General features: G+C 49.6%; 5 protein-coding genes across 6 annotated transcripts; 1 reads left to right on the forward strand and 4 right to left on the reverse strand.

The window, feature by feature from the left end:
- On the reverse strand, positions 1-1635 carry LOC128271036 (ubiquinone biosynthesis O-methyltransferase, mitochondrial-like). The gene is made up of 4 exons (XM_053008467.1): positions 1628-1635; positions 786-923; positions 332-704; positions 1-273 (listed from the first exon to the last, which is right to left on the reverse strand). Exons 1-4 carry the CDS (start codon positions 1633-1635, stop codon positions 1-3), a joined length of 792 nt encoding a protein of 263 aa, XP_052864427.1.
- A 113-nt stretch (positions 1636-1748) lies between these two features.
- LOC128272487 (tumor suppressor candidate 3) lies at positions 1749-3189 on the reverse strand. Of its 2 annotated transcripts, XM_053010307.1 has the most exons (4): positions 3036-3189; positions 2222-2948; positions 1996-2158; positions 1749-1910 (listed from the first exon to the last, which is right to left on the reverse strand). In XM_053010307.1, the coding sequence occupies exons 1-4, from the start codon at positions 3126-3128 to the stop codon at positions 1895-1897; spliced, it is 999 nt and encodes a 332-aa protein (XP_052866267.1). In that variant the 5' UTR covers positions 3129-3189; the 3' UTR covers positions 1749-1894. The 2 variants fall into 2 exon arrangements, with proteins under 2 accessions (XP_052866267.1, XP_052866266.1); XM_053010306.1 differs by having other exon boundaries at positions 1996-2948.
- A 540-nt stretch (positions 3190-3729) lies between these two features.
- On the reverse strand, positions 3730-5573 carry LOC128272926 (protein MEMO1). The gene is made up of 5 exons (XM_053010814.1): positions 5441-5573; positions 5115-5345; positions 4887-5037; positions 4575-4799; positions 3730-4508 (listed from the first exon to the last, which is right to left on the reverse strand). Exons 2-5 carry the CDS (start codon positions 5161-5163, stop codon positions 4052-4054), a joined length of 882 nt encoding a protein of 293 aa, XP_052866774.1. The 5' UTR covers positions 5164-5345; positions 5441-5573; the 3' UTR covers positions 3730-4051.
- Positions 5574-6774: 1201 nt separating this feature from the next.
- Positions 6775-26750, forward strand: LOC128274851 (leucine-rich repeat and calponin homology domain-containing protein). Its single transcript, XM_053013177.1, has 8 exons — positions 6775-7167; positions 21366-21510; positions 21666-22035; positions 22115-22662; positions 22738-23601; positions 23879-24125; positions 24202-24279; positions 25382-26750. The coding sequence occupies exons 1-8, from the start codon at positions 6903-6905 to the stop codon at positions 26651-26653; spliced, it is 3789 nt and encodes a 1262-aa protein (XP_052869137.1). The 5' UTR covers positions 6775-6902; the 3' UTR covers positions 26654-26750.
- Positions 18325-19919, reverse strand: LOC128274852 (uncharacterized). The gene is made up of 2 exons (XM_053013179.1): positions 19728-19919; positions 18325-19327 (listed from the first exon to the last, which is right to left on the reverse strand). Exons 1-2 carry the CDS (start codon positions 19780-19782, stop codon positions 18771-18773), a joined length of 612 nt encoding a protein of 203 aa, XP_052869139.1. The 5' UTR covers positions 19783-19919; the 3' UTR covers positions 18325-18770.
- Positions 26751-27028: the final 278 nt, after the last annotated feature.

Genomic DNA, 27028 nt, shown 5'->3' on the forward strand with positions numbered 1-27028 from the left:
CTAGGCTTTCACCGCGTGCAGTCCATAGTTGATACGATCATCGTCCACGAAGGTCCAGCTATTATCGAATCGATCATAGAAGTATCCCTTCACGCGAATGGTTTTACAGTCAAATGTTGATAGCATACTGGATATTTTGGCCGGGCTGATGAACTTTTCGTAGAAGTGGCACAGTCGTGGGATAAAGTTGAGAACATATTCCGGCACAATTATATACACGAACCATGCCACCAGGGTTTGATTTTCCGTCGTTACAAACATAGAACCGCAAGCCTGAAAGAGGGGTGCGTATTTTAAATGTGTCCAAAGTAGTATTTCGTTAGAGCAATACCTTCAAAGACTTAGCACACGCTTCGAGGATGGGAACTTTTTCGTCAACATGCTCCATCACCTCAGAGCAAACGATTGCGTCGTAAATCGCGCCATGAACTTTAACGTGCTCTTCTACCGTTTCTATGTGGTACTGAATTCGATCGGCCAGTTCGGGAGATTCCGTTTCGAGATGCTTTCTAGCGAGCAGTATCAACTCTTCGCACGGATCAATGCCTACCACCGTGGCTCCCAGTTTGGCCAAGTCTTCGACCATGATACCACCACCACAGCCGACGTCCAGTATGCGCACTCCTTTCAGCACATCCGACCGGCCACGTTTGGTGTTTTCGATTCGACCGGTCTCTATCAGACCATCCACCACAAGAGGAATTCTGCGAATTATTGATACTTAAATATGTGACCACGATGACGCACCGTTTTAGACCAAGACCCGTAGGCGAATTAAAACTTACCGAACTTGTTTGAAAGTGTGCAACATTTTTGCTATCCCATCGACGTTCCACCAGAGGTCTACCAATTTGGCCATATAATCAACCTCCGCCCTATTCACGCTATCATTACTGTTGCACTGCTTTTCGCGAGGATCCAATCTATTTTGGAGCCAACCAGATTCATCGTTATCGAACCATACGTTTCAGCAGAAGCGCAGCAGAATAAAACAAACGATATGAACTCATCGTAACGACACGATTTGTTTCACCAAAATCCAACGAAGAAATAAATCTTCCTCAGCAAAACGGTTAATTTAACTGTCGTTATCACGTACGGAACAATGGTATACAGGGTGACAATGAAGTACTTGGTGCAAACAATCGGTAACCTATTTATTGCTTTGTTTGCAACCGTTTGGTTTCATTTTTAACTCTAGTATGTCTGTAATTTGTTTTAAAATAACCTGTAAATACATGTACAAAGTACAACAAGAATTGTACTAATTGGAAGACAAACGAAACAATAACTTTGAAATAATTCGAACCCACCTTGTAAGTTACACCCGCCAGACTAATCATCAAGGTTATCAGCAAAGATAGCTACAGCCAGTACAAACTAGTTCGAACACTCTTCGTATGTTCACCTATGTGCAGTTCTTTTTATTTATTTGTTTTCTTCGATACGGGATAGCCTCCTTCTCCGGCGTTGCTCTCTTGGTCTGGCCAGTTAGACGCCCTTAACATAGTTCTCAGGCTCCAAAATGCTCTTATTTGGAAAAATTCTGTGTTGAAAGTTAAACAAATAAATGTGGCTTCATGTCATAGCTAGGATTTTTATTTCCTCCCATTTTGTGTATTGGTACAATGACATTGCTTTACGTGCTCCACGTTCATTCCACTGGAATGGTCATTCGTCTGCACTTTATTTGTTCGTATTACACTTGAAGTTTTTACTTTTGAACGAATTTCTTGCAACATTATGCAGATATAGATGTTTTCTTAGTTTCACCTCTGCTCTCCAATTTTTAAAGTCCAATTTTCAGCTTCTGTTGTTTGGTGGTGCCCTTCTAGGCGCAAATCACGTTTCGGAGGACGTATTCGAACTGTGAAAACTCTGCATTTCCCTAGGCCTACTTGAAGAGGAAGCTGAAAGTAGTTCAAATGTATGTTAATGTCAGTTGAAATCATGTTTCAATTTATTGTAAGCACAAAGTTTCGGCTTATCAGTTACCTGTACGGATATCCTTGTGCCTTCGAACGGAATATCGATAGAATTAACGAGAAGAAGATGACCACCAAAAAGAGACCTACGATAGCGGTAACTTTGCTCTTGCGGTTATCGTTCTGCCATCCAGCCTCCGTCAGCAGTACCATGCCCAAAACAATCATTGCATCTGCAAAGAAATGTTTGTTACCACACTGATTCAAGCATAATGCTTGGTCGGACGTATACTTACTCAAAAACATTACAATATATGTTTCGATTACCAGCTGACCCTGTGATGAGCCATGAATGTACGCAATGCCACCGTTCTGACTTTTGTGCACAAACGGTGGACTGCGAATGTGGTTCCACATTTGTCCGGATACCATCGCGAAGCAAAAGATGACCGCAAGCAGAGCCCACATTTGCTTATTGTACAGAAAGTCGAGATTATTCCGACGTAGGTAAAGGAAACCACCGACAAAGAGGGACAGCATTAAGACCGCCACCGTAGCGGAATAGTTCGGTGGACGGAAGATTCTTATCTGGATGTCGGTGCGCTCTTGGATCCATTTGCCGATCACTTCTGCCGATACTCCCACTCGCTGAATGTCCATGGTATCCGCTGGTTTGGGTTTTCCCTTCGGGGGGAAATGGATAAAGACTGGCGCCGTGTTTAGGCGCAGCATTTGGAACACGTCGGATCCTTCGTCAAAGTCGACCATTGCAAAGAACAACTTGTTCGAGTATGTTTGCGAGTAGCGGTACGAGTTGGCCACAATCGTGTACTCATCATGCGCATGACGACAGATTACGCACTGCCGTGCCGGAGCCATTGCCGTGAACATTACGATAACCGAGTAGTTACGAGGAGCCGACTTCACAAAGTCCCGGAACTTGTTGCCGTTGAATCGCAGTACCGGGCGTTTGGTATTCATATCCAGCAGCTGCTGTACTTTATCAGACAAGGATTGCTGTCCCTGGTTGGTAGAGGATATAGGAAGAGCAAATGTAAACATCAACGTCACCTCCTCGAACCGGCATTCCGTTCACACCGCGATGCTTACACTTCGGGCATTTTTGGATGTTTGGCTGTTCACGAGTTGAAATAAGCAAAATGCCACCGCCACCAGTGCGGCTAGTTTTATGAGAATCTTCATTTCGAAAGCACGGAAAATCGAGGAAACAAATTTTCCTCGTCTGATGATCTTTCCACTCTGTGGCAGACACAAATCGACACGTTTGACAGTTTCAGTGACGTGTACTTTTTTTTTTTTTTTAATATTTTCCCGATGCGGGAACAACATCAACATAACTCATAAGACTATTGAAACGTCTGATGTCAGACATTAGAGGTACTCTTTCCGAAAATTGTGTGGCTTAAAATACAAAATAATCTTTTAAATTTCGCCAAGGATCAGATTTCAACGGGGATTCACTATTGATTTTAAATATTATGAATAAATTGAGAGATTTTTCCTTTCTTTCCTGAACCAGGTCAAGTGCGAGACGTTGTAGAATTCGTACAAGACCAAGTCCTTTCCTCCAAAATGTAAAATTTGGTGGTGATTTACCTTAGCTCTTTCGCAATCTAGTAAGGCTCGTCAGTATGAATAAACACTAGCGATCTTGTGGAAACGTCTCAGATCTCTAACGTAGCGTGGATGCTAATGTAAAGGGCCGTAACTCGCTTTTCTACGTCGTCGTTGTACACTCTAAGACTTCCGGTTCAAGAACCACTAGTATTAAGTTTCTTTTTCTTGTTACCATCTTTATTCAAAATCAAACGAGAATGAGAGAATCTTATGTTTATCTAAAAATAAGTCTTAAGCTCGAACAAATGTACGAATAAAAAAAATGATTCATATTCCGCCAAACCGTTGATCAGTTGTGTGTTGTTCCTCTTTGTTCTTCGAATGCATTAAAAATTGAACTCTTGAAACACGAAGTGAATGCAGCCCTTCGTTTCCCTCTCCTAGCCGGACACATAATGAAGAAAAGCGCTAAGAAAACATTCTACTATATTTATGCGGGTGCGAACCTGCGGTTGCGCTTCAACGCTTCGTTATGGAGGAACGGACGCTCACTCAAAAATCAACGACCCGGAGGCATAGCTAACGCTGGAGTCTTTCTTATCACAGCACTGATTGCTTTGGTCGTACTTCAGGAATTTGAAGCTCATGCGGTAACCACGGCGTTTCAGTTCTTCCACGGACTGCATCATCACACCGATCGGATGGCGACCGCATATGCTATTGTTGTACTTTCGTAGATACTCACTAAAGCTGTCCGCGTTAAGCGTTTCGATCAGATCCATCCCCATCTTATCGAGCGTCTCGATCCACTTGTAGATCGGACCGGAACCCTCCGGGTAGTAGCTGTAGCGAAACCGTTGACCCCAGTGGCAAAAGTCGGAAGAAATGACAAAAAGGTTCTGCGGATCGGCCAGGTACGGGGCGAAGATTTTACCGTACGTTTCCTCCCATTCATTGCTGATAGAGCCCACCATCACGGGCACGATGGTGAACTGATCCCTGAAACTGAACGGCACGCAAATCGGTTACAAAGGCAAACGTTCGGCAACCAACGAACGACAGAGCACATACTTTTCCATTACTTTGGCCACGTAAGGAAGGTGCATTTCGATGCTGTGCTCATCTTCGTCCGTCTTTTGATCCATCCATTTAAAGTGACCGGTCGCTTCGAGCTCGGCGTTAATGCTTTGATCGACCTTCAGATCGTACAGTGGGGTACGGCAATACTGGGCGGCAGAAAGGGCGCAGCTGGAGAGGCGCACATGGTGCGACGGTCCGAGAATGAACACTCGCTTGCTGGAAAATGCATTGCCGTATTAGTGGAGGCTCATTCTGGAACCCGAGTTACCTCAACTCTACGGTAGTTTTCGGGTCTCCACTTACACTACGGCAGGACTGATCTGTCGGTATGCCCACGCACCGCAAGCACCGCAATAACGGTAGCCGGCGTGCGGAGCGATGATGGCACGGGCGGGACCGTATGTTAGATCAGCGTCATCTAACCATTTACTAAGTTGGCGGTTCAGTTCGGCTCCTGAAGAATGACGAAAAGGACGAATTGAACGTTTCGCCCGCAGGGCTTTCCAATCAATCCACAGACCCATCGCTTACCCGACTGAGTATACCAGCTACCAGCGTGCGCTGCTTCGCGATACATCATTTCCGTCCGGACTTTGAACGGTGCTGAGTAAAGTAGGTTCAAGTAGGGCTGACTTTGGTGAAAGTGTCACCGCGGGGCGTTTGATGGTTGAGGATCAATTAATTCACTCTCGGCACACCGATTGTCTTCCGGAAGGGGGCACGAGGGGCAATATGACGATTGCGGTAAGCGTAAATGAACGACTGCAACGAGAAAGGCTCATGTTATGCTCAGCTTTTTGTCTGACACCACGGAAGAACCATTTGGCTTCCGCACTTCCGCGACGAGTTTCACCCACTTGAATGGCAACTTCACCCAAGGGCTCTAGGTGGACAGATTCAATGCTGGCAGAAGTTGAGTTGGATTTTGCTTTTTCTACCTGATGTAGCTCCAAATAAGTACCTAGGCGTTGTGCAAAGTTGCCGTTCCCACTGCTAGCCCCAAGCACACAAAGCAGAAAGGGGTGTGGAAGGAAAACATATGCGCGAGACACACACACACAGAACATACACAAAACGTCAGGTATGCCCAGTTGTTACAATTTTCACCGGGCTGCCAACCGCGTCAGGTTCGGCATTTGGTCAGGTTCACAGTTTCAAAGTAAGGTTCAAAATTCGGATTCGGATTCATAAAACAACCTGAGCAGCCAGAAAAAAAATTATTTTGACGTTTCGTGTTTAGGGAGAGGTTAGTTGAGCTAGAATATATTTTTCTTACAGATAATAGTGGTTAGTTTAGTGTATAAAAGAGACGAATGTGAGGCTATACAGCTCAAAATCTCTATAATACACGAAAAACAAAAAAAGTATAATTGCGAACCGTTGTGTAGTGGATTGAATATTTCCGCTTGGCTTTCTCTCCGGTACTCCGGTGCCCAGCTCTCTTGCAACGCAAGTGCATTTTGTTGTTCTTTCTTCTACCATCTCGTTCTTGGCTGGCTAGCAAAGAACGTGCGGCAGGTGAAGCGCGAGGGGGGACCATTGAGACCGAAGTCCGTTACCTGAAGGGGTCCGCGGCGGCGGCAACGGCACAGCATACACGCCCACGGATGAGAAATCGAAACGAGGATTGAACTTTGTGCCAGGAGTTTGTGCAATGGGAGTGAATATAGGAAAAATCCCGCTTCCGATGGTTAGTGGATGAAAGTGAATTTTCCAGTGCCCTCTTCCTGTGGGAGCGTCCCGTTAACGATGGCACAGGTGCCAGAGCGCCCTGTTTCTCTCGTCGGAGTGACTATAAGAACGAGGAAAATTCGGCCACATTTCCGGGCGGCCGGCCAGGTTCGATAAAGGTGCGCGACATTGTGTGGCCTCCTTGCTGGCTGAGAGATGCTGCGAAGCAGGTTCTTCACTATCTCTCTCGCCTACCTAGATCGACGTTCTGTGCCGAAAAGTCGGTCCTGCGTTGCCCTGGCAACGATAATGGAACGGTTGAAACCCAACACCACCGTCACCACCGTACATTAAGCGGCCATCGGATCGAACCCGTGCGGAGGGGTGAAAAATAGGCAAATATAGGTGAATGTTTCTTTTTTTTCTAGCGCCGCGCAGAGAGAAAGAGTGTGTGTGTGTGATGAGCGCGTGAAGAAGAAGCGACGTTGAACGACGGAGAAGTGTGTGGTAAAGTGTTATTTCCGGGTGTCGGCGGGCGGGCTGGACGGGACGCGGAGCGTGGCCATCTGTGGAAAACGCCAATCGTCGTCGACGGACACGCGTGTCGCGGAGTGAGCTCCCGGCGGTGATCGGCGTGAACCCAGAAATATGGCCGTCGCTGCCTGTCTGAAAGCTTCCCAGTCAACTGTCGTTGGGTACGCGGGACACGCTCAGCCACTGCATCTGGGAGTCATGAACGGCATGGGAAGCGGCGGGCCTGGGGGTGGTCTCCTGCAGAGTCAGCTGACCCGGTCGCTGGAGCGCATCCTGGAAGACGCCCATCTTAGTGGCGAGCTGAAGCTGAGTGGCCGCAAGCTGAAGGACTTTCCGAAGGCGGCTGGCAAATACAACCTCAGCGACACCGTGATTGCAGGTGAGTCACAAAGGGCCAGCAAAACGCAGGTCCCTTTTTGTGTCCTTCTCCATCCTAACCTTACTGAGTTCTAGCGCTGTGAGCCATTAGGCCATCGAATAGCTCTAAATCTATAAATTCACTCTACCGAGCTACCGTGCTGCCATTCACACAACGATCTACGGTCGCCCATCGTTCCCAAGTACACGCACTTCGTACTGTTGGTGGCCAATTTTAAATACCAAAACCCGAAAAGATGTGGACGCCAACCACCGGGGGGGGGGGAAGCAAATGGAGACGACTTGTGTCCCTGATTAATTCGAACGCAGAAAATACAGAGACTTGTGACGGGGTTTTGCAAACAACCTGCCGCCGCAATCAACAGGAGTAACGAGTGAAATCGGTAAAAATAAATACACTCCCCGGACCCGGACCGGATCGGCGGCCAGACGCTATTACGCTATTGGCAAACAACCTGAACCGGGTTGGCATTTTTTTTTTGGGTACTAAAAGAGACTGACGCTCGGAGGGCCGTGAGTTTTCATTTACTATTAAAAAGTTATGTTAAATTACTAAATCGAACTCTCCACAGTACTCTTTTCGTTGCGTTTACACAATTACACTTGTGCCTCGAAAGAGACTACAATTTCATAACGAAACGTTTTAGTATTGATTATTTCGATTGATGTTATGCTGGCGTATAGATTTTCGCGTCGGCGAACGTTAACGGAAACCCCCGTGGCCACCGTAGCCAGCGCGCGTGCGGGAGAGTGCGCGGTGTATGAAATCGATTTGAGAAAAATGGCCTTTTCTTCGGCCGGGCCTTCCTTCGGCGCACCGGTCCGGTTTGCCGGTTTTGCGAAAAATGAGGACACACAAAATGAGGCGGGCCACAGGGCCCGCTTACGTAAATCACTCCGGCCGAAGCTCTTGGGGTGCCAGTCGGTTGATGGCGATGGGCAGGACCGACCACACTCTACTGTCGGCGCAGGACACCGGTCTTTCGGACACCGCGAGATGGAAAGCAATGTTTATTTAGCACGTTTATGCCGGTTTCTTTTCCCACTCAAACATCACGTGCGCGCGCTGGTCAACCTCGTTCGTGAGGATATTGATGTGTGGCCGAGCCATTTCATAGTTAACTGGCCGTCGGTGCGAAAATTATGCTCCCTACCGATCCGACCGTTATGGAAAGGGTCAACAGCAATAAAGACGCAGACACACACACACTTGCGGTTTATGAATGTGCGCTGTTGGCCGCCGCCCGATGGGTATCAAAAGATGACCCAGAAACGCATGGCCGTAACACCATCGACGAGCGGAACGTGTGACCAGAAGGAAATTATTCACTTTCTTGCCTCTTTGTAGGAGACGAGATTAAGAAAGCAAACATAAAACACCGGCCAGTGGACGCCAGCGATGGACGAGTGCCGAGTGGTGAAAGGATGCAGTGACAAGAAAACGCATTTTGTACGTATCAGAAAGCTCATCAAGCTGGATTGTGTATAAATTGTATCATTTCTTTTTGCGAAATGACAGCTGCGAAGAACAAAACTTACGTTACAAGAGCAGCCACGAAGAAGCACGTTACAATCGCGAAAGGGTCCAAGGTACACAGGAAAGCAACCTTTCCCGCTTCGGGATATGACCCGCGAGTGCTCGTTCACGCAGTATTAACATTGTTGTTAGTAACGGCCACGCACACCATCAGGGGCTCAAGCGTGCGCTATCGCCCAACGCGGCTCTTATCAGCGTGGCGTGGTTTCAATGTGACCCGCAAATTCAAAATTAGTTTGATTTGCAACGCCCCTACACATAGCCGCCGAGGCCGACAATCCGTTAGGCCGAACGTAGTTCGCTTTCATTGACGAAATCAAATTGGAAACGCTTCGCTCTGTGTCGCTATCAATTGCCGAAACGAAAGCATAGCCCGGCCGAAATGGCGAAATGGGGTCCCGGGAGGTTCCCACTTTTCTTCCGGAAATTGGACGCTTTTTATGCTGCGGTCGAACGAATTCAAAACATCTGTCGAATGGTGCGGTCGGTCGAGTGTTTAGGTGTGAAGGTTAAACCCACAACCCGGGGAGGGCAAATGATTTAAATTTATAAATGACATCACCGAGGCACCAGTAGAGGGTCGAGTTTTGCAAAACGCTGCTTGGAGTTGGAACACATGGAAGCCTACCAGCAGTGGTGATAAGAAACAGTGGCAAAGGCGGCCGTCGCCGGTGCACACAGCGAGCGTTTTGTAGCTAATTCTTGGTCAGGCCATCTTGGGCTTATTTTAAGGATTAATGTTTTGGTGATTGGTTTTTGAACGAAAGGCTTATATTATCATTCAAAATCAGATAACCTTATCAGAGCATTTTAAGCCTTGCATTGTCCTGGAATGGCTTATTTCTTAATCAGCTCTACTTAGTGCATAAAGCCATTATTCAAAGTAAACGACCCAGCTTGGCAATACGGTTAGTCACTCGTTAAAATAACCGATGTTTTATTTGTCTATCATTTGGCCTTGATCTGGGATTAGTTCTCTAGCTCCCTCTACGGATCCGCTGTTTTACGCGCCACAGTCGATTAATCACGCTCCTACTCGCTAATCAAAACTCATTCGATACAGCAACGCGACCCGTTGGCGTTGGCTGTGTGTATTTATTAATTTCGCGCGTTTTAAATACGCAAACAATGCTTAATCAGCTAAATCTTGTTTAAAAAACAATCGAGCAAGGAGTCAGGAATCGAATCGCAGCTTCGAGTGCTTCGCCAAAGGGGGGGCTTCCACGCACAGAAGAAGCAGCAAAGTTCAATACCTACTCCAGGCGAGTGCCTTAAAACCACTTAGCCTGGCGCTAAAGACCACCGCCACCACCCTTCGGTAGAAAATCGTAATGGCGCGCTAATGTATGCGCTTCATTCATCTTGCTGGGTTTTGTGAATCGGACGCCGGGTCGTCTCGGAACCTTGCAGTGAGTGAGCTCTCGAGTGGTATTTATCGATCAACGTTCGGTCGGCGCTGAATCAACGGCATCGTCGAATCGAGGAACGTTATGCGTGTAATAGAGTCATCACATCCTGCGTACACCGAGCCGTGGTCCGCTGAGAACGCCAAAACAAAACCCACCGTGTTCGAATCGAGCGTGGAAGAAAGCTTGTAACTTGCGAAACACGCACCACGCAGAAGGTGGCATTTTCCGAAACCGTTCCAAACACACGCCTCATCGGCCCGCTGGTTCCCGATCCCGTCCTGGAAAATTTCACTCACTTTCGCTAACCGGACTCTGGGTGCCGATTAATTGAGCCATAAAACCCATTCAGCTGCATCGAACGGTCCGGGTGTGTTGGTCGGTTCGGTTGGTCCGAAACAGAAATAGATCTCCCGGTGGAAAAGTGGCTAAAAGGGGGCCCGATCATCATTACAACCAGCAGCAGGCAGAGCCCTAGAAGAGAGTGCTGTGTACCCCAAGATTGCGCGCATGATTGCGCGCGTTTCGCGTTTTGTTGTGTAGTTGCCTTTTTTTTACCGTTTATACTTTCAATTTTGTTGTACAGTTGTGTCAAGCACCGCACGCGCATTAAAATCAGGCGCATATCTTGTTTCGATTTTCTTTACGATTACACAAACCACGGCCAAGTAACGCACGCACGCAGCGCAACCCACCGAAAGGCGGAAGTGACTAGCGGACGCTGTTGATTCGGCTCACGGACACGCCGGTGCCGTTACTGGAGGGAAATGCGTGCAAAAGCTACTCATTACCATAGCAAAACCGAATCAAGCCAAGTTTCGTCAACGATTGGTCCGCACGGTCCGATTGTTTGCCTTTTTACGTCTTTATCTTTCCACAGTGATCGGATCGGTGTGCGATTTCTGATCTTTCCTTCAACAATCGATTCACAATTCCGAGTCAAGCATTATTTGTACGTACGCCGCACCCCGACACACGTGTGATGCAATCGGTTCGCCGGACGAAGCAAATGCAACTTCGCTACAAATTCCGCCTAGAGGCCTGCTCGGAGCAAGGGCTGAGGTCGCGGCTGGCGACGTTCTCCCGTTCGCAATGAGTCATCGCAGTGCCGTGGAGTCACTCGATCGTGGAGTCATGGCCGCGATCGCGTCGCTTTTCGCGTTGCGTTATGTTTTCGTTCGACGACGTCGTAGCATCAGACGTAGCATGTCTTGCCGGCGATGGGGGGACTGCTTTTTACCCGGGGTGGAGTCGTCGTCATGCCTTGCGTACTGAGACTTTGTTTGGGTTTGTTTGGTTCATTGACAAGCACAAATTGTCTCGACGTCGGAACAATGTTATATGGAGCGTTGGGCGCCGTCTATTGACCCTCAACGAATCGCGACAAAATACTCTGATTTTTCTTTTATTTGCAAGACGATGCATAAGGACCCCCGACACTTTATGTAACAATTTTATTTGGAGTCATTATTGTATCTTAAAGTTATCCTGTCGAAGCCGGCGGTTCAAACGGCGGTGAACTGAAAGCGACAATGTTCGGTGCGCACGTCACCGCGCGAGTCAGTTTTCAAGGGTACTAAGCGCGAGGGTTGTGGTGTGTCTTGGAAACATAATCGGCCCGGCATTTATCATCAACGCAATCGGGGCATTTCGTGCCGTCACAGTGATGTGAAGGGCCACACGATGGCAATGATGGGCCCGCCGTCCGTTCTTGTTGGCATCAGGACAGGGTCTTTTAGGAGAAACCACACGTTCGTACTTGACATTCATGGCGGCACTGCCGGCGGCCGGGTAGGGGCATGGCGGAGTTTTGAATCACAATAACGTGCATCACATTCGCGCGAACATTGGCGCAGCCGTTATTGTGTTACAAGAGCGCCCAGATACGTCGCGGAACGCATTCTCGTTCGTAATGCGATATTTACAGCACGGTGATCTCATCACGGTTCCAAAATGGGCCTTACTATTTGTTAGTTGCGCTATTGCCCTTTTGGTTAAGCAATTTCGTTTCACTGCTGGTCGTGCCTTTATCACGGGTTTTTTTTAGTTATCACCGTGCACAAGGCGCATGGTAGCCATAAAGGAGTCAGGAGGGTGACGTGCGCCACCGACGACGACGTTGATTAGTGTGCCACTCTATACGCTTCTAATGGATGCATGCACGGGCTTCGCATTTGCATACGGAAATTGTTGTGCAGAAAACAAAGAAGGGACCGGCCGCCCGCCAGTGTTCTCGGTCTCGGAATAGCACAAAGCCGCCCAGAAGCAATAGTCAGTTTATGGTTTTGTTTTGATGCAAAAATAAACGACCCCAGAAACATGTGTTTCGCTGCAAAAATGCATCCCCGATGTGTGCGTGCTCGTGGCTCCGTTCGAAATGGTGCGAGGGTGCAGAGGTTAAAAATAAATTAATCGCCCCTACGGGAAGACACTTCCATCAAAACTTGGTCTCCGATTGGTGGATCTCAGATTGGTTGGTCGGTCGTTCGGCGTTGGCATTGACATTTTGTACCGTTTGCTGTGCGAGCCGCGAGGACAACCTGGCCGGGATCGCGAGAGAGGCATAAATATGCGCCGAATACGCCGTCGGAATAAACAATAAACGAGAGTATCGCGTTTTGTGATGACACGTACGAAATGCCAGAATGCGATGAAATCCAAGCGAGAAGCACTTCCTGGGAAGGAAAGGAAAACCGGCGAAATCGTTCTAACGAACGACACTGGAAAAGAGTATCGACCGCGCGGAATCTAATATGTCCGCCCCGAGGAGAGTTGTATGTACAGCTTCATCCGATTCGCTGAATTCAGAATGCTGCCTGCTGCCAAGAATAAACATCAGAAATATGTTTATACCCATTTGATACGCGATGTTTGTGGCACGCAAGAGCACGGAGCTCCTTCTTAGAAAGTGGACCTTGTTTTTGACTTTGTAGCAATTTGCGTGCCCATACTTTTGGCCCCGGTATAGTCCGGTCGCTGTGCGTTTGAGTTTTGAACGTAAATCGATTGGAGCGGAAGTCTTTGCCGAGCGGCGGCGGAATCACGAACATAAACCAGGCGCATCGGAGCAAACAAATCGGCTGCGGATGAGGCGGCTGGCGGAAATAAAAATCGTGAAGTTTGGGCGCCATAGACGCCCGAGAGCCGAGGCATATAAACTGCGTTGTTTGCCTTGTCTTTGCCGCCGCCGCGGTGGAAGCAGCACAACGGACGACGCTGATTAGTTTCCTTGACGCTTGGCAACTTTCGAATGGCACGCATGGCGGCGGCGGCTGCTGAGGACATTGTAGGCGCGTCGCCCCCCTTTTATCGGGAAAGCTTCGACAGATGGAAAATGAGTTCGGTCATAAAAGGGGCTGGAAGAGAAATAATTAACATCGAAGCATCAAAGATTGGGGGCAAATGTGTCGTCAGCCCGCGTGGCATCCGCATCGATGCGTAATTTTTCAGGCCATCACCATGACGATCATTGAAGTCATCATCGGGGACGACACATAAAAATGCCCACAGCTCTTCCTCTTTAAAGACAGGAATGTACCGAGTGCCGGAAGGATGTTTTTGCCAACTCGTTCGTCCTGGTGGGCGGCTGATGGGAGCAATGCGAAAGAAAAGCTTTACAGTTCCGCTTTTCTTCCGCTAGCAGCGCCAGACAACAATGGCACATTCGCCGTCGGGTGCAGACCCCACCAGACGGTGTCTGCCGGTGGTGGTGCCACCAGGACCAGGATGGTGATGGCGCAACGCAACGCTTGTGGTTCAATGCTCGTGCCGTCGTACCTTGTCCGCGGTATGAATACTTCCGGTAGAGAATCCCACTATCTCGTTCATCCCGATTCAGGGCGCGGTCGCTCCGGACGCGTCTACAGTAAACCCGTCACGATGTCAATGCCGTCCAAAGCGATTCCACACATTTATTATGCATACCCCGTCATGCCGGTTCCAGTACGAGAAGCTGTTAATGTTCACTCCTGCCGCTGGGGTTCCTGTATCGGTACGTCGCCGGCGTGACACCACCGGAAAACTGCAACGGCGCCAGCCACTTTGTGTGTGTGCGATGATGTATTATTTTGTTGGGCAATATTTTATAAAAGTGCCATCAACACATCTCAATAGAGCTATGAGTTGGCGAGAACTTTGAACCCTTCGAATCGAAACGGTTGCTCGAAAATGTGGCTCTCACTTCTATGCTGCGCATGCACCGAACATCGCCTCATGCGGTCGAACCGTCTCGTACCCATAAGTCGCCCGGCAACTCTAGCCGGCAATGCTTCTTGCGGGACCCTTGCGAGAACGAGGAAAAATGCAAGCAACAAACGCTGTCTGGCCCACCCGCGGGGGGCATCTCATAACCACGGTCGGAAGTTTTCGCAATGCGACGTGAATTTTTTAATCTCATTATTCAATCCTTGCTGGTCCGGTCTTTTATCGGAGCAAATGTTTATTGTGACGTGGGAAGACATTAGCCAAATTGGGTTCGACGGAAAGAATCATCGACCGGCGGCTGGCGACCGGTAGCCGGGGCACACCCACCACCCGGCACCAAGATGGCCGTTGTAACGCCACGTCGGAAGTTAATCAAATTAGCAATAAGCCATTCAGGGGGTTGTTCTTCGTAATTCGATTTCTAAATTCGTGCGCTTCGTAAACGGCGTGTTTGACAAGTTTGTTTTACGAGGTGATAGACAGGTTGACAACGCGGGCCTTTCTCGGTCCGCGCCCTTTGGGATACTTTTGCATAACTGATTACCTTCGCTTACTAATGATTGATTTTGTTTTCGGGGTACCCATTTTAGGTTTTAATTGCAATGTCAATAAAAGACTCAAACTCCAACGGAGCCCGAGAAAAGGTTAAAGAGCTGTGGTGCCGAGGTGAAACCCAAAACCCCCGTTGCCGTGTGACCTTCAATCCGTCCCACCAAAAAGGTTGACATTCGAAAGCCCCCAAAAACGGTTGACGAAATGGTTCGATTCGAAACCGTCGGAATGTGCCAATCTGTGGAGCGAACCGTGGAAAGTGCTGGAAACGATTCGGGAAAAAGGGTGATCCCTATCCACGCCGGCCGGGGCGGTGCATCGAAAATCAGGGCGCGTATGCTGATGAGGAAAACGGTTTATTTATAGAGCACATCATCGTGAGGTTTCGTTTTTTTTTTTTAAATTCCGTGAGTGAAAACCTTTCTGGGCCATCACCGCCGCCGTCGCTGTTGGGCCCCTGCGGGCTAGTTCGATGTTGTTGCACATTGGAGCGTTTCACTCTCTGGCCCGCCGATCGTCGTGTGGATGTTGTGCCGCATGTTTCGAATCGGATCGCGGGCCCCGGTTCGTAGGCGGCATAAGTGCATTGGCCTGGAAAAGCATAAACAAACTCTCGGATCCAACCAACACGCGCTCCAGTTTTTCGGGCAACGGCGCAGCGCGCCAATGTGTGTAGGAGAAGAATCCGCGGTCGCTATGCTGTGTCACAACAACATTGGCTGCAACATTGAAAGCGAACACCTTCCGGCCGGCCGGTGGCCGCACCGAACGAACGTGTGTCGGCGGCTACGATATGTTGGTGGCGGCTTATCGTCGGTGGCGTTGGGTGTTTGATTAGCTTATCTTTCCCGAGCCACCATTGGAAAGCCTCTCTCGGATATCGACCGTAATTTTCACGACCCGCATCGTCCACAGGTGTGGCCAACAAGAAGGCTACCACAGCAGCATATGTTGCGGCAACACTTTCGACGTTGTTCCATTTTACGACCGCAAAACACCAGCTTTCGGTGGTGGACGAAAACAAATGTTCGTGAAAGTCACACGTTGCTATACATTGAATGTATACATTCTGGCCATAGCTAGTAGGTCGGGATAGAGTCTGCTTTATTTCACTTCCTTCTGAATGCTCGACCATGCTTGCTCACACTTACACTCAAGTGGATGAGAAAAAGAAACCAACCACGACTAGAAAGCAGATCGCGGAAGCAGGATCGGGAACGATCACACATTATTCAATCAATAGTTTCGTTCCACCCAAGGTAGTCCACAAATTACGATAAGAATTTATTTATCCAATAGAGCCAATGTTCACTAGGTTGTGCAGCATTACGGCAGTGATATCGGAATGGCCCCAATTCGAATCGAAAGCTCCGGTTTAAATGGCGCGGTACAGTTAGGCGTTGCTGTGGTGTTGAATGAATCGATGGAATTCATGTTTCGAGATTAGTTCGTTAACGGTTACCGTGAAACAATGCTACAGCAGTGAACAGGAATCGACCCCGAATTCGTAGGTTAAAAATGGTATTCCACGAAAACCCCGACTCAGCGACTGCGGGTTATGCTCCGTCGCCATCGGGGATGATGGGGAGCAGCGTATCTACGGCCATCGGTTAAATCGCCGTCCGGCAGCGGCACTAGGATCGGTCTAAAGTGGATGGCGTCATGCGCAGTACTATAATTAGATCATAAATTAATCATAATGAAACTGTGTGATTACGTTCACTCGTCCACCACTGGAGCATAATAGTATCTGGCGAGCGCCGCGAGGCGTCTGGACATTTCGCCATTTCTTCACACATCCCTCTGCAGAGTGTGAGCGGCGTTCGTGAGCGAGGCGCAATCATGCACAATTAATATGTAATGGCTTCACTCTTGTAATGGTACTGTGTGATTTCCACGGAGCGTCCGTGAAAGCGCCCTCTTTGGAAAGGGTTTATTACCGTCGGTGGCCTCAAGTGGTCGGCGGCGCGCAAAAGTTGGGTTGATGCTCGCAACAAGTAACCAAATTTGACCTCCAAGGTCTGTGGCAGGGTTGTGAAATGTTTATAGCCCTCCACTTTCGTGTGTGTGTTCGAAAACGACCCGTGGGAAGACTCACATCTGGAGTCACATCGACAGATACGCCATTTATAAAGGCCTTTTTTATTGGACCGAATATTAGATTGCACACCAAAACTTACCTCTTCTACGTCGCTAATTTCCTGGCTTAGAATGGAATGTGAAGAGAGGGTGAAGCAGGTACTTAAATTATTACAAGCAAGGAATAATTTATGCTAACAAATGCAAACCATTCCGGAAGCCAGGTTTTCCGAATCGTTTCCCGTACGCCAACAGCGGTCGCGTCTGTGGCTCGTGAGGGAAGGTATCATAAATTTTCCATCGCAACATTTTACCAACGTCAGATGCAGGCCTTAACGTCGCGCCGCGGCTCCGCAGGGACATTTTGGCCAGTTTATCGTTGCCGCATTGCACTTGATTACCCTCGGCGTTGGGTGGTGAAAATGGACTCTCTTCCCCTATTGTGGGCATTTCCACTTGCCGGTCGCTCTGTTGGAACAACAATTTGTTCACGATGAGGGTTTGCGAAGCGCGTCTCCCATTGGTCGAGATCGAGACCTCCGGGCGTGTGTGTGGCGCGTTCGGTGCCATGTGCCGTACAATTGTGCTTCTATATTAGTAGAACCTTGACTGTCCTGGCCGCCTGCTTGGTCCTGTCCTGGCCGCCTGTTTGGCAACGTCTTTTGGTGCCTTGCCTAGGGGGCAGGATATTGGATTTTTCCCGGTTCCACACGGCCGCAGGAAAAACATTTTCCCTGAACTTGACCCTCCCTTCATTTCATCCCTTCACACGCGGCGTCTGTGGCGGTGGGCACTCCCCTGGTAATCTTTGATCGAAAAAACGGCGCATGTGAAGAGTACGAATGTTTGGCCACGCCATGGCCGAAAAGGTTGCTTTCCCGACGCGGCTCCGGGAATGAATTTGTGGAAAAAGCGATGTCCGCGTTTTGCATGAGTTTAGTTTTATCTTTGAAAGAATGCGCTTGCCAAGGGAACATCGTCGTACCACTTCGATGCACCATGGCAGCCATTCTGTGTCGCGTGACGTAACGTGGAACGTAGAGCGCAAGCGACACAGATTAATTTGTTCCATGCAAATTCGCTTCATCACGCGAACGCAACAGTTGATTATTTAAATCATTCGCGTAGGATGGTCTGCAGATCGCGAACGGACGATGCGCATCTCATTTGCTGAACCTTTCTTCGCGCGAATATGGAGAAGAGAAATTCATTGCCATCCGGCGTCGGCAGAATTTGCATTCAATGTCCACGTGGGAGTTCCGTCCCGCCATATGCGGTCACTACGTTGGGCGTATTGACTAAGCCCAAAGAAGATATACGTATTATGCTGATTTAATGTTTATTTAAATCTCTTACCATACATACACACAGTTCATTCGGTACATATAATAATACAGTTTTTGATAGCTATTCGGCAGGGTATCTCTTGTTCTATCCTAATCCTAAGTCTATATTCGCAGGTTATCACTTTACTTATCTAAAATAGTAGGTGTGCCGTGTGTCTGTCGTGTCCTGCGATCTCTCTCCCCCCGAGCGGATAAATGCATCGTTGCGATTTGTGTGCACGATCGCAAAAGTAGCGTAAAGTAGTAGCGGTTTCACAAAAATCAGTCATTCAAAAGGGTGCCGCTTTTGATTTCGAGAGGATTAAGCACTAAATAGGGGACGGTTCTCTGCTCTGCTAAAAATTAACGCTCACCAGCGTTCGTTGTCCGCGGCAGAGACCGCTGATTGATGGAATGCACGGTTCGTTGGTCATTCGCACACACACGCCCGTGCGATCGTGAGGACAGATCGCGTCACAGCTCCCGGTTTGTCGTCCCGCGCTCATATGTTGCTGATGCCCGTGTCGTTGCTTCGCGTCGATGTGGTCGATTTGGAGCAGCAGTGATCGAGCTTCTCGAACTCGGTTGACCGGGTGGACGGGGTCGCGGTGGTGGCCGACGACATGTTCAGCATCATGTTGTAGTTGCGCTCCTTCTTGCAGAAGAACGGATAGCAGATGAAGCCCCAGTACGCGCCGGCCCCGATCAGTATGACGAACGTCACAATCGTAATGATTCCCCAGGCCGACAGCCGGTGGTGGCTCGATTTGGCCCCCGGCCCCGCAGTCTGGGCCTGGGCCGAGCTTCCTGGGGCCGCCGCATACCGCGGTGCAATATCATGCGGGTTTCCAAGGCCAACGGGGCCGTACACGCCACGGCGCATACCGCCGCCGCCGCCACCGAGCCCACTGATGCTGCCACCTGCCACTCCGGTGCCGTAATTGTACGGGCCGGATCCTCGGCCTCCGCCGCCGGTGACGCCGCTCGCTCCACCGCCACCGACACTTCCACTGGCTGCCGCACCAGCATCACCGAGCAGCGAGCATAGTACGATGGCCACTGGAGCGCGTGTGTAAAGACCGAGAAAAAAAAGCAAAACATCGTAAAAACAGGTTTTTACTACAATACTCCGGCGTCCGGCGGTTCCTCCGCGTTGACCACCTTCGCGGGCGATCTCGAGAACTCAACCAAACAAAGGATCGGAGGCTGGCTGGCTGCCTTGCGGAGCGCAGGGTGTAAGGAAAGCTGTAGAAGAAGAACAGGCGGCTAAAAAGAAGCCCGAGGCCCACCAATACATGTGTGACCGGCCGTGGGTCCTAATACAACGCGACCCGAGCGCGAGGGACCTTGTGGGTTGGTCTGGTCGGGGCTTATCGCTTCGGTTCTCAAGGTGTGCAAGCCGCGGATTGATCGAGCTACGAAAGGAGTGCTGCCGATCAGCGTTTTTTTTGCTACTTACATCCTGCGAAGAACACGAGGTAATGCTGTGGGTTAAAGTGCACCGCCGAGGTCATGATGGTCGGTGGGTGATATGCACACGATGCTTCCGCTTCTCCGTGTTTCGGAACGTTCCAGTGCAAATCGGGTGGGTAGAACACGAGCAAACACACACACGCGGTCGCGCTGCTCAATCTTTCGGTTTCGGGTCTTTTTCAAGTTCAACCTGATACCGCGGAACGGAGCTCGTGAGTCGCGATAGACAGACCCCAATTTGTATTCCGGGAACGTTTGCACAGTTTTTCAAAATTCAAAATTCAAACATATACACGACACGACGGGGACGCGCACGGTGCGGATATGTGGTCGAGGTTCTAACGTTCTTGAATCGCGCGACGCCTGCTTGGTGACGACCAGCGAAAGGCACGCGTTTCCTGGCCGCGGCCCACGGCAAATGATGAATGGAGCGAATACGGTACCCGTTTCCGGTCACTAGCTTGGGTTGGGGCTCCTCCTCGGCACAACACACGCTCCGGTTGATTCACACACCGCCGTTCAGGCCGAAAAACGCATGCTAACCGCAGCGGAATCTACGCTGACTGTCGCGCCGGGGCTTGTGTGGCACCAATACCTTATTCTGCGGCGCTGCTCTCGGGAGGAGGGTAAAAGGAATCCGAGCACCGTTCGTACGCACACACTCTCGGCCGGGACCGTGACGGCGACAGAACGCAGCGAGACGACCGTGAGCCGCGCGTTGTGTGCGACACATGCGGCAATCCATTACAATGGCCACAGCACCATTCGGGTGTGTGTGTGTGTGTGGTGCAGCGCCAACAGCGAAGGAAGACGGTGCGAAAGCGAGGCAAGACAACATAAACTTGTTTGTCTCACAGCACGCCTGAGCATGATGTTTGCTTAAGCCATGCTGTGGGTTCTTTTCCCCTTCTTGAGATGCACTGCGGACGGGCGATGCTGCATCGAAGCGAGATTGTCCGATGGTGCACGATGCCGCCGGGCTAGTGTGGGTGCAATTGTTTGGGGCCCTGCGAGTGCATCGCACGGACGTGTGTTGCTCTTTATGCTGTGCGTTTGCTGATGCTGTCAGTTGGCGGAGCGCATTCTTTGATTGAATTGTTTACCGAAACGAAACGTCGGGTGGTGTTCTTCGAGATGATCGCAGTTACCACGTCCCGTAGATGTCATGCGTGTTGGAGCAAGTCGGCGTAAATATTTGTCCATGCCTCCTAGGCTGCTTGTAATCGAGAAATATGATGAACAATATGAAGTCTAACGGCGAAAGTTCCTCGCGTTACCTTTCTGTTATCTGTTAAACAAACTTAAAGAGGCCGCTAGATCTTTTGTATTTGAATTGGAAGACGAACGATTGTGAAATTAGGAGTTTGAACTGCAAACCATATTGAATTGAACCCAACAGAGAGTGAGCTTGTTAGTCGACTCGCCTCGGAAACCGTTCTACATGATGGCGCAATGTCAAATCAATCGCTTTCGTTCTCGATCTGAATCGATGAAGCAAGCCACTTGAAATAGAATGAATCTTATGCCTAGCGTGACGGAATACCTCTCATTCCGCGATCCCTCATACCGCGATCCTTCATTTTAAACACACATAATTCATACTGTTTCATTTTTTCTCCCGCAGATCTCTCACGCAATCGATTTTGTGAGCTACCGGAAGACGTCACGTGCCTGGCGTTTCTGGAGCGCCTGCTCGTCTACCACAACACCATCCGCTCCGTGCCGGAAACAATCCGTGGGCTACATTCGCTAACGTACTTAGATTTAAGGTAAGCTCCTGCGGACTGGGGACGTGCGCGTAAGATGAATGCACCCGTTTGTCCACCGTCGTCATGGGAGACCGCCACGGTTGCGTGTGTTTGGTTTCTAGTCAGCGGCCGTTTGCTAATCGAATTAACCGGTCCCATTTCCGCTTCGTTTGCAGAAACAATCAGCTAGCTGTGTTGCCGCGTGAAGTATGCACCCTCCCGCTGCAAGTTCTGTTGGTGTCGAACAATCGGCTTGCGACACTGCCCGACGAACTGGGCCGCATGGAGAAGCTGACGGAGCTCGATGCGGCTTGCAATCAAATTACACATCTGCCAGCGCGAATGGGCGATCTGCGCAGCCTGCGCTCGCTGAACCTGCGCAGCAATCAGCTCGTTTACTTACCTCGCGACCTCACCTGCCTGCAGCTGACATTTCTGGACATAAGCGGCAACAAGATCGCTACCCTTCCGGTGGAGCTCCGGCTAATGAGTTCGCTGGTCGACTTGGAGCTGTCGAACAATCCGCTCACTTCGCCACCGGCCAGTGTAGGTTGAATGCCCTTGTACACCCAATAAATTGTGCTCACTATTTTCACTTTCGTCCTGTTATCGCGCCCCCCAACAGCTTTGTGTCCGTGGGTTGGTGCACGTTTTCAAGTATTTGGAAACGATGGCCGCACGCGAAGAAAAGTCCAAAACCGGCGCCGATGGGCACGCCACACTGCGGCGAACGGCTCTGTCTGCGAAAGGTTCTGGCAACTTTTTGCTGGACAGCCAGCAGCGAAACCGTAGGGCCCACGTCGATTCGGGCTACTGCACCAGCGACGGTGGCTACGACGGTAAGCGATGGCTGAACGACGAAGATGCACACAACTTCATCACCTCATCGCCCAAATGGTCCCCCATTCCTCTGCACTCGAGCTTCGGCGGTATGGCGCGCGGTGGGTGTAGTAACCAAAGCAATGCTTCTACTCTGTCCCCAGGTGCACACCCATCCGCACTGGCAGCTACGAATCTCACAGCACCGAACGAAGCCTCTTCGCTGGCGAATGGCCCCGGTGCTACTGCTGCCGGTGATGGTGGTGGTGTAATTTGTTGGGAAGAAGAGTTCCGGAAGAACGCTGCCCTGCAGGATTCGCATCCGGATCGGAAGCAACTGTCGAACAACAACAGGTAGGGGCTAGTTCCGGTCCATGTGGCCGTTTCGTGACCCGTTAATGTGGCTCATTTGGTGTTCTATATTTACAGCAACGATATGTCCCCCGAGGGTGACTTTACACCCGATGGTACGAAGACGGACGATAAAAGCCGCACCTTCGCCAACTATCAGACGTACCGCGAGTACAAGGAAGCGCTCAGGCAGCAGCGAAACCTCGACTCCGTGTACCGCAGCAAAGATCAGCCCCAGACGCCCGACAGCGGCGGATCGGCGACCGATTCGCCACTCAGCAACGTGTCACCGCACACGAAGTCGGTCTCGTCGTCTTCCGTTTACAGTAGCAGCAACCAAAGCTCTCCCGTGTCACCGCTCCATGCCGGGGCCGGTGGTGCCGGCAATGTGAACAAGTTGAACCAAATCAATGCGAATGGCAACTTTACTACGTTCGGAGGAAACTCGTTGCCGTCAGCGAATCGTAATGGCGGTCAATCGTCGCTCGTCGATGAAACCCTAGCGGGTCCGAGCAGTGCAACGGGAACACCCAACAAGCGACCGGTGCAGAAGGTCATACCGTCTCGAAACATAAGCTCTTCCTACCAAAACCAATCGCCGACGCACTTGAACGGAAACCATCATCCAGTGGTTGGGCCGACCGGCAATGGCACCGGTGCGCAGGGTAAAATCCCTGTAGCGAATGGCGGCACGTCAAAAGTGGCACTAACCTCACCGAACGGTGGTGCCACTGGCGAATACGCGTACGTCAAACCAAACAGTCCCTCGAAGGTGACCGGGGGTATACTGATCCACAATAATGTTCCTCCATCGTCGATACCGAAACCGGCCGCACCAAACGGTGGTGGTGGTTTGGGTTCGCCCGTGCTGGCGGGCCAGAAGCCACTCACCGCAACCGTGGGCTACGTGAATAACGCGAAACCGGGACAGAAAACGAATAAGTAAGTGATCGCGGTCGGAAATGGCCTAATGGCCTCCGGGCCTCCGGAAATGGCCTCCGGGTCGGAAATGGCCTAAGCTGAAGTGCCTATACGAAAATACTTGATCTTTAGTAGAATATTCCTAGAACTATAGTTTACGTTAGACTTAAATTTCGCGCCTAACCACGAATAAATTGATCTATCATAGTTCCGTCCAATAAAGAAGAGTGTCTTATGAATTTCCGACGCCATTCGTCGGAACGGTAATGTTAACGGTGGACCCTGTTTTCTGTTTCAGAACTGTCTCCTGGAACCGTGATGTACCCACGGAAAAGCTGAGCTTCACGATGCGCCGTGAGTTTGATAAGCAGAAAGAGGAAACCGAGTTGATCGAACAGTTGCGCCACATCATAGAAGCCCGTTTGAAAATGACTCTCCCTGAAGATGTGGCCCCGGCCCTGATGGATGGTGTAGTGCTTTGCCACCTGGCGAACCATGTACGCCCGCGTTCGGTAGGAAGCATTCACGTTCCCTCTTCGGCTGTGGTAAGTGCGCTTAGCCATTGGCACTGTGAACTCAAATTTAGAATGTTTCTGTTTTGCATTCCTCTCCGCAACCCAGCCGAAGCTAACGATGGCCAGGTGCCGCCGGAATGTAGACTACTTCCTAGACGCATGTCGCAGAATCGGTGTTGACGAGGTGAGTGACCGTTCTTTTCCTCGTTACTTTTCACGTTGCATCAAATTACACCACTCTTTAGTTGTTTAGTTCGCGGGATTATTTTTTTAGCAACAAAATGTATAACTTTTCTTTCTTTGGTGTTGGTGTTCTGCGGGTTGTTCTAGTTGAAACGTTTTTCTTCTTTCTAAATTATGTTCATGTGTTAAGGAGTACTTTGTAGCGTAGTCAATCAAATTACTGCACTATGCCTCACGAGAACTCGCGTCACGGTGCTAAAATCGGTTGCATTTTTTATATGGAATTCGGCTCCCACAGTGGCGTAATAATAGGAACCTATCGGCCTTTGCCGTTTGTGCCTTCTACTTTTAGGTGATATATTTTTACAGCGGGCCAACGGATTAAATGTTGAAACATTCGCATTATGAAGTCAAATAATTCCCAAATTGTTCCCATGTACTTTCCCTTGATTCTGTTAGAGTATCGGCTTACATCATGTACATGTTAGCATTGATCTTGACCCAAGTTAATGAAAAAAAACACTACCTTAGTGGATTCGTAACGAAACATCTGGAGCATACATTCCGCGCGGTGCGTAGAGTAACAATTGTGGAACTAATAATTGTCAACTGTCCAAAGAACGTCTTGTGCTAACTTCCTAACCGAAACTGGTGATCAAGGCAATTCGCGAAACAAACTCCACCGATAGGTTGTAAGGCGCGCTCTTAGACATGTAAGGTGCCTTGTGCTGTGCATAGCTTTACCTTTTAGCGCTCGTTAGCTTAGAAGAGCTGACAGAGATAGTTTGATGCCCGAGAAGGGAACCGTCTATAATAAGGTAAAGCTGCTCCGTTATGTGCTGTTTATGTTGGCTTTGTCTGTAAATAATAATAGCTGTAAATAGTGGTATTGAGATAGCAGATTGGAGGAGAAAAAGGGCTGAGTAAAAGCGAACGAAGCAATTTGTATTGGTTTGTTGGTGTGCGAACCCGACGAGCGAAACCATTTTAGAACCATAGCAATTAGCAACTATGCTCCAAAGCAGTAAAAGCAGAACAGGCGGTCTACATCGGGCACTAACTCTTTTCTCTCTCTATCCTGTTGCTATTGGTGTTGGTTGCAGGAGTTGATTTGCTCCTGTCAGGACATCGTTCCATCAACCACCGCGGATTCGACGTTAACAGCGTTGGAGGACCGTGATCGAACTGAGGCAGACGATCGACAGGGATCGGAGGAGCGTACGCTCAGTCCAAGACCTCCTAACCCGAATGCAATGTACCGTACAATAATGGCCTTATTGAACCAATCCGGTGCCGTGCCAGTGTCGCCACCTTCACCGCCGGCCCATGGTCACGTTCGTCGCCCACGGTCACCACCCCCACCGCCTCCGCCATCGGTGCAAGGCACGGCACCCATTTTCCCGGCTGCTGCAACCAACACCAACAGCGCAACAGTCCCAGAGAAGAGTGTCGATAACGGCACAGCAGCCACTTACACCCAGATAAGCCTATTTCCAGCAGGAAAACAGGACGAGCAAAGTGTCACTGCAAGTTGGTCCGCGTGTCAGGAACAGCCGCTGAACGCTGGGACGCGAGGCACCGAAGAACGTCGCAACGTGCCGGTTACGCTAGATCTTCACAAATCTGGCGTAAAACCAGGCCGGAAACGAAAGTTTCCCTCGACGCGAAACGCCCGGCGCAATCAGCAGATGGTCGGCAGTACGAACGATGTACAGTCGAATCTGAATGAAATTATCGAAGAATGTGAATACGATAGCGACATCGGAAAGTTCCGTTGCCGTACCGGGGGCAGCGATGGCACGGGAAGCTACGAAGGCGGCGAATACGATGATTCCGAGGCGAGCCTTACATCTTGCGACGACGATCGTGAAGGTGGTACCGATGGTCCGGAGGAGGGTGGAGATTTGTTTACCCCAGTCAATGCCCAACCCCCGCTGGTTGGTTCGATCGTTCAGGTCCAACCGTCGTGCAACGACCTGGACACACCGACGTCTGATCCGTTTTCGGTGAAAGCGTTGGGATCGGGTGGTAATGAAAATTTTAACATCATCCCGGGAATCGAGGATGAGCAGACAGCGGGCAAAAAGGTGGTAACGAAACGAATTGAATTTTTCGAAAATGCTGCCTCGAAAGAAGGCCGGAAGATACTGAACAGTGAACAGGCCCACGGTGCGCTGGGCTCGCCACTGAAGCCAACGTGCGCTTCGGAGGGGGAAGTTTGCGAAAAGGACAATTGTACCGATCGGAAAGACGGATACGCCGGATTGGAGAATCGTTCGAGCGAGTCCAATCACTCGCTGGTTTCGACGGTACTATGTTTGGGAACGTTCTTGTTCACCGTCGTCTACCTGTATCTTTACCCTTTGTCCCCGTAATTGTCAAATGTTTGTGCCTGTTGAAGGTTTTTGTACTTGATTTGTAGTCCGTTTTGGCATCTTAACTCTGTTGTTTTTTTAATTGGTTGAAGAAGAAACGTGGTGGCTTATTTTTTATTACATTGAAAGTCTTAATATTTTATTTTTCCTTATTTAATTAATAATAAAACAATTTATAATCGCATCCTTTTCAAAATTATCGTACCGGAAAGAGTCGAAAATTTAAAAGAAAACATTTAGAGCGAAATTGGCAATACAATTGGAGTAATGGAATGTGACAAACATGAAAGATGTGGTAAGTGTTCACAAGAAGTTATGTTGTGGTGAACATGACGTTTGCTAGCTTATCGTTTTTGTTTTGCAAATCATTGAAAT

Source organism: Anopheles cruzii, chromosome 3 (assembly GCF_943734635.1).
Source record: "Anopheles cruzii chromosome 3, idAnoCruzAS_RS32_06, whole genome shotgun sequence".
In the NCBI taxonomy this organism is placed as follows: domain Eukaryota; kingdom Metazoa; phylum Arthropoda; class Insecta; order Diptera; family Culicidae; genus Anopheles; species Anopheles cruzii.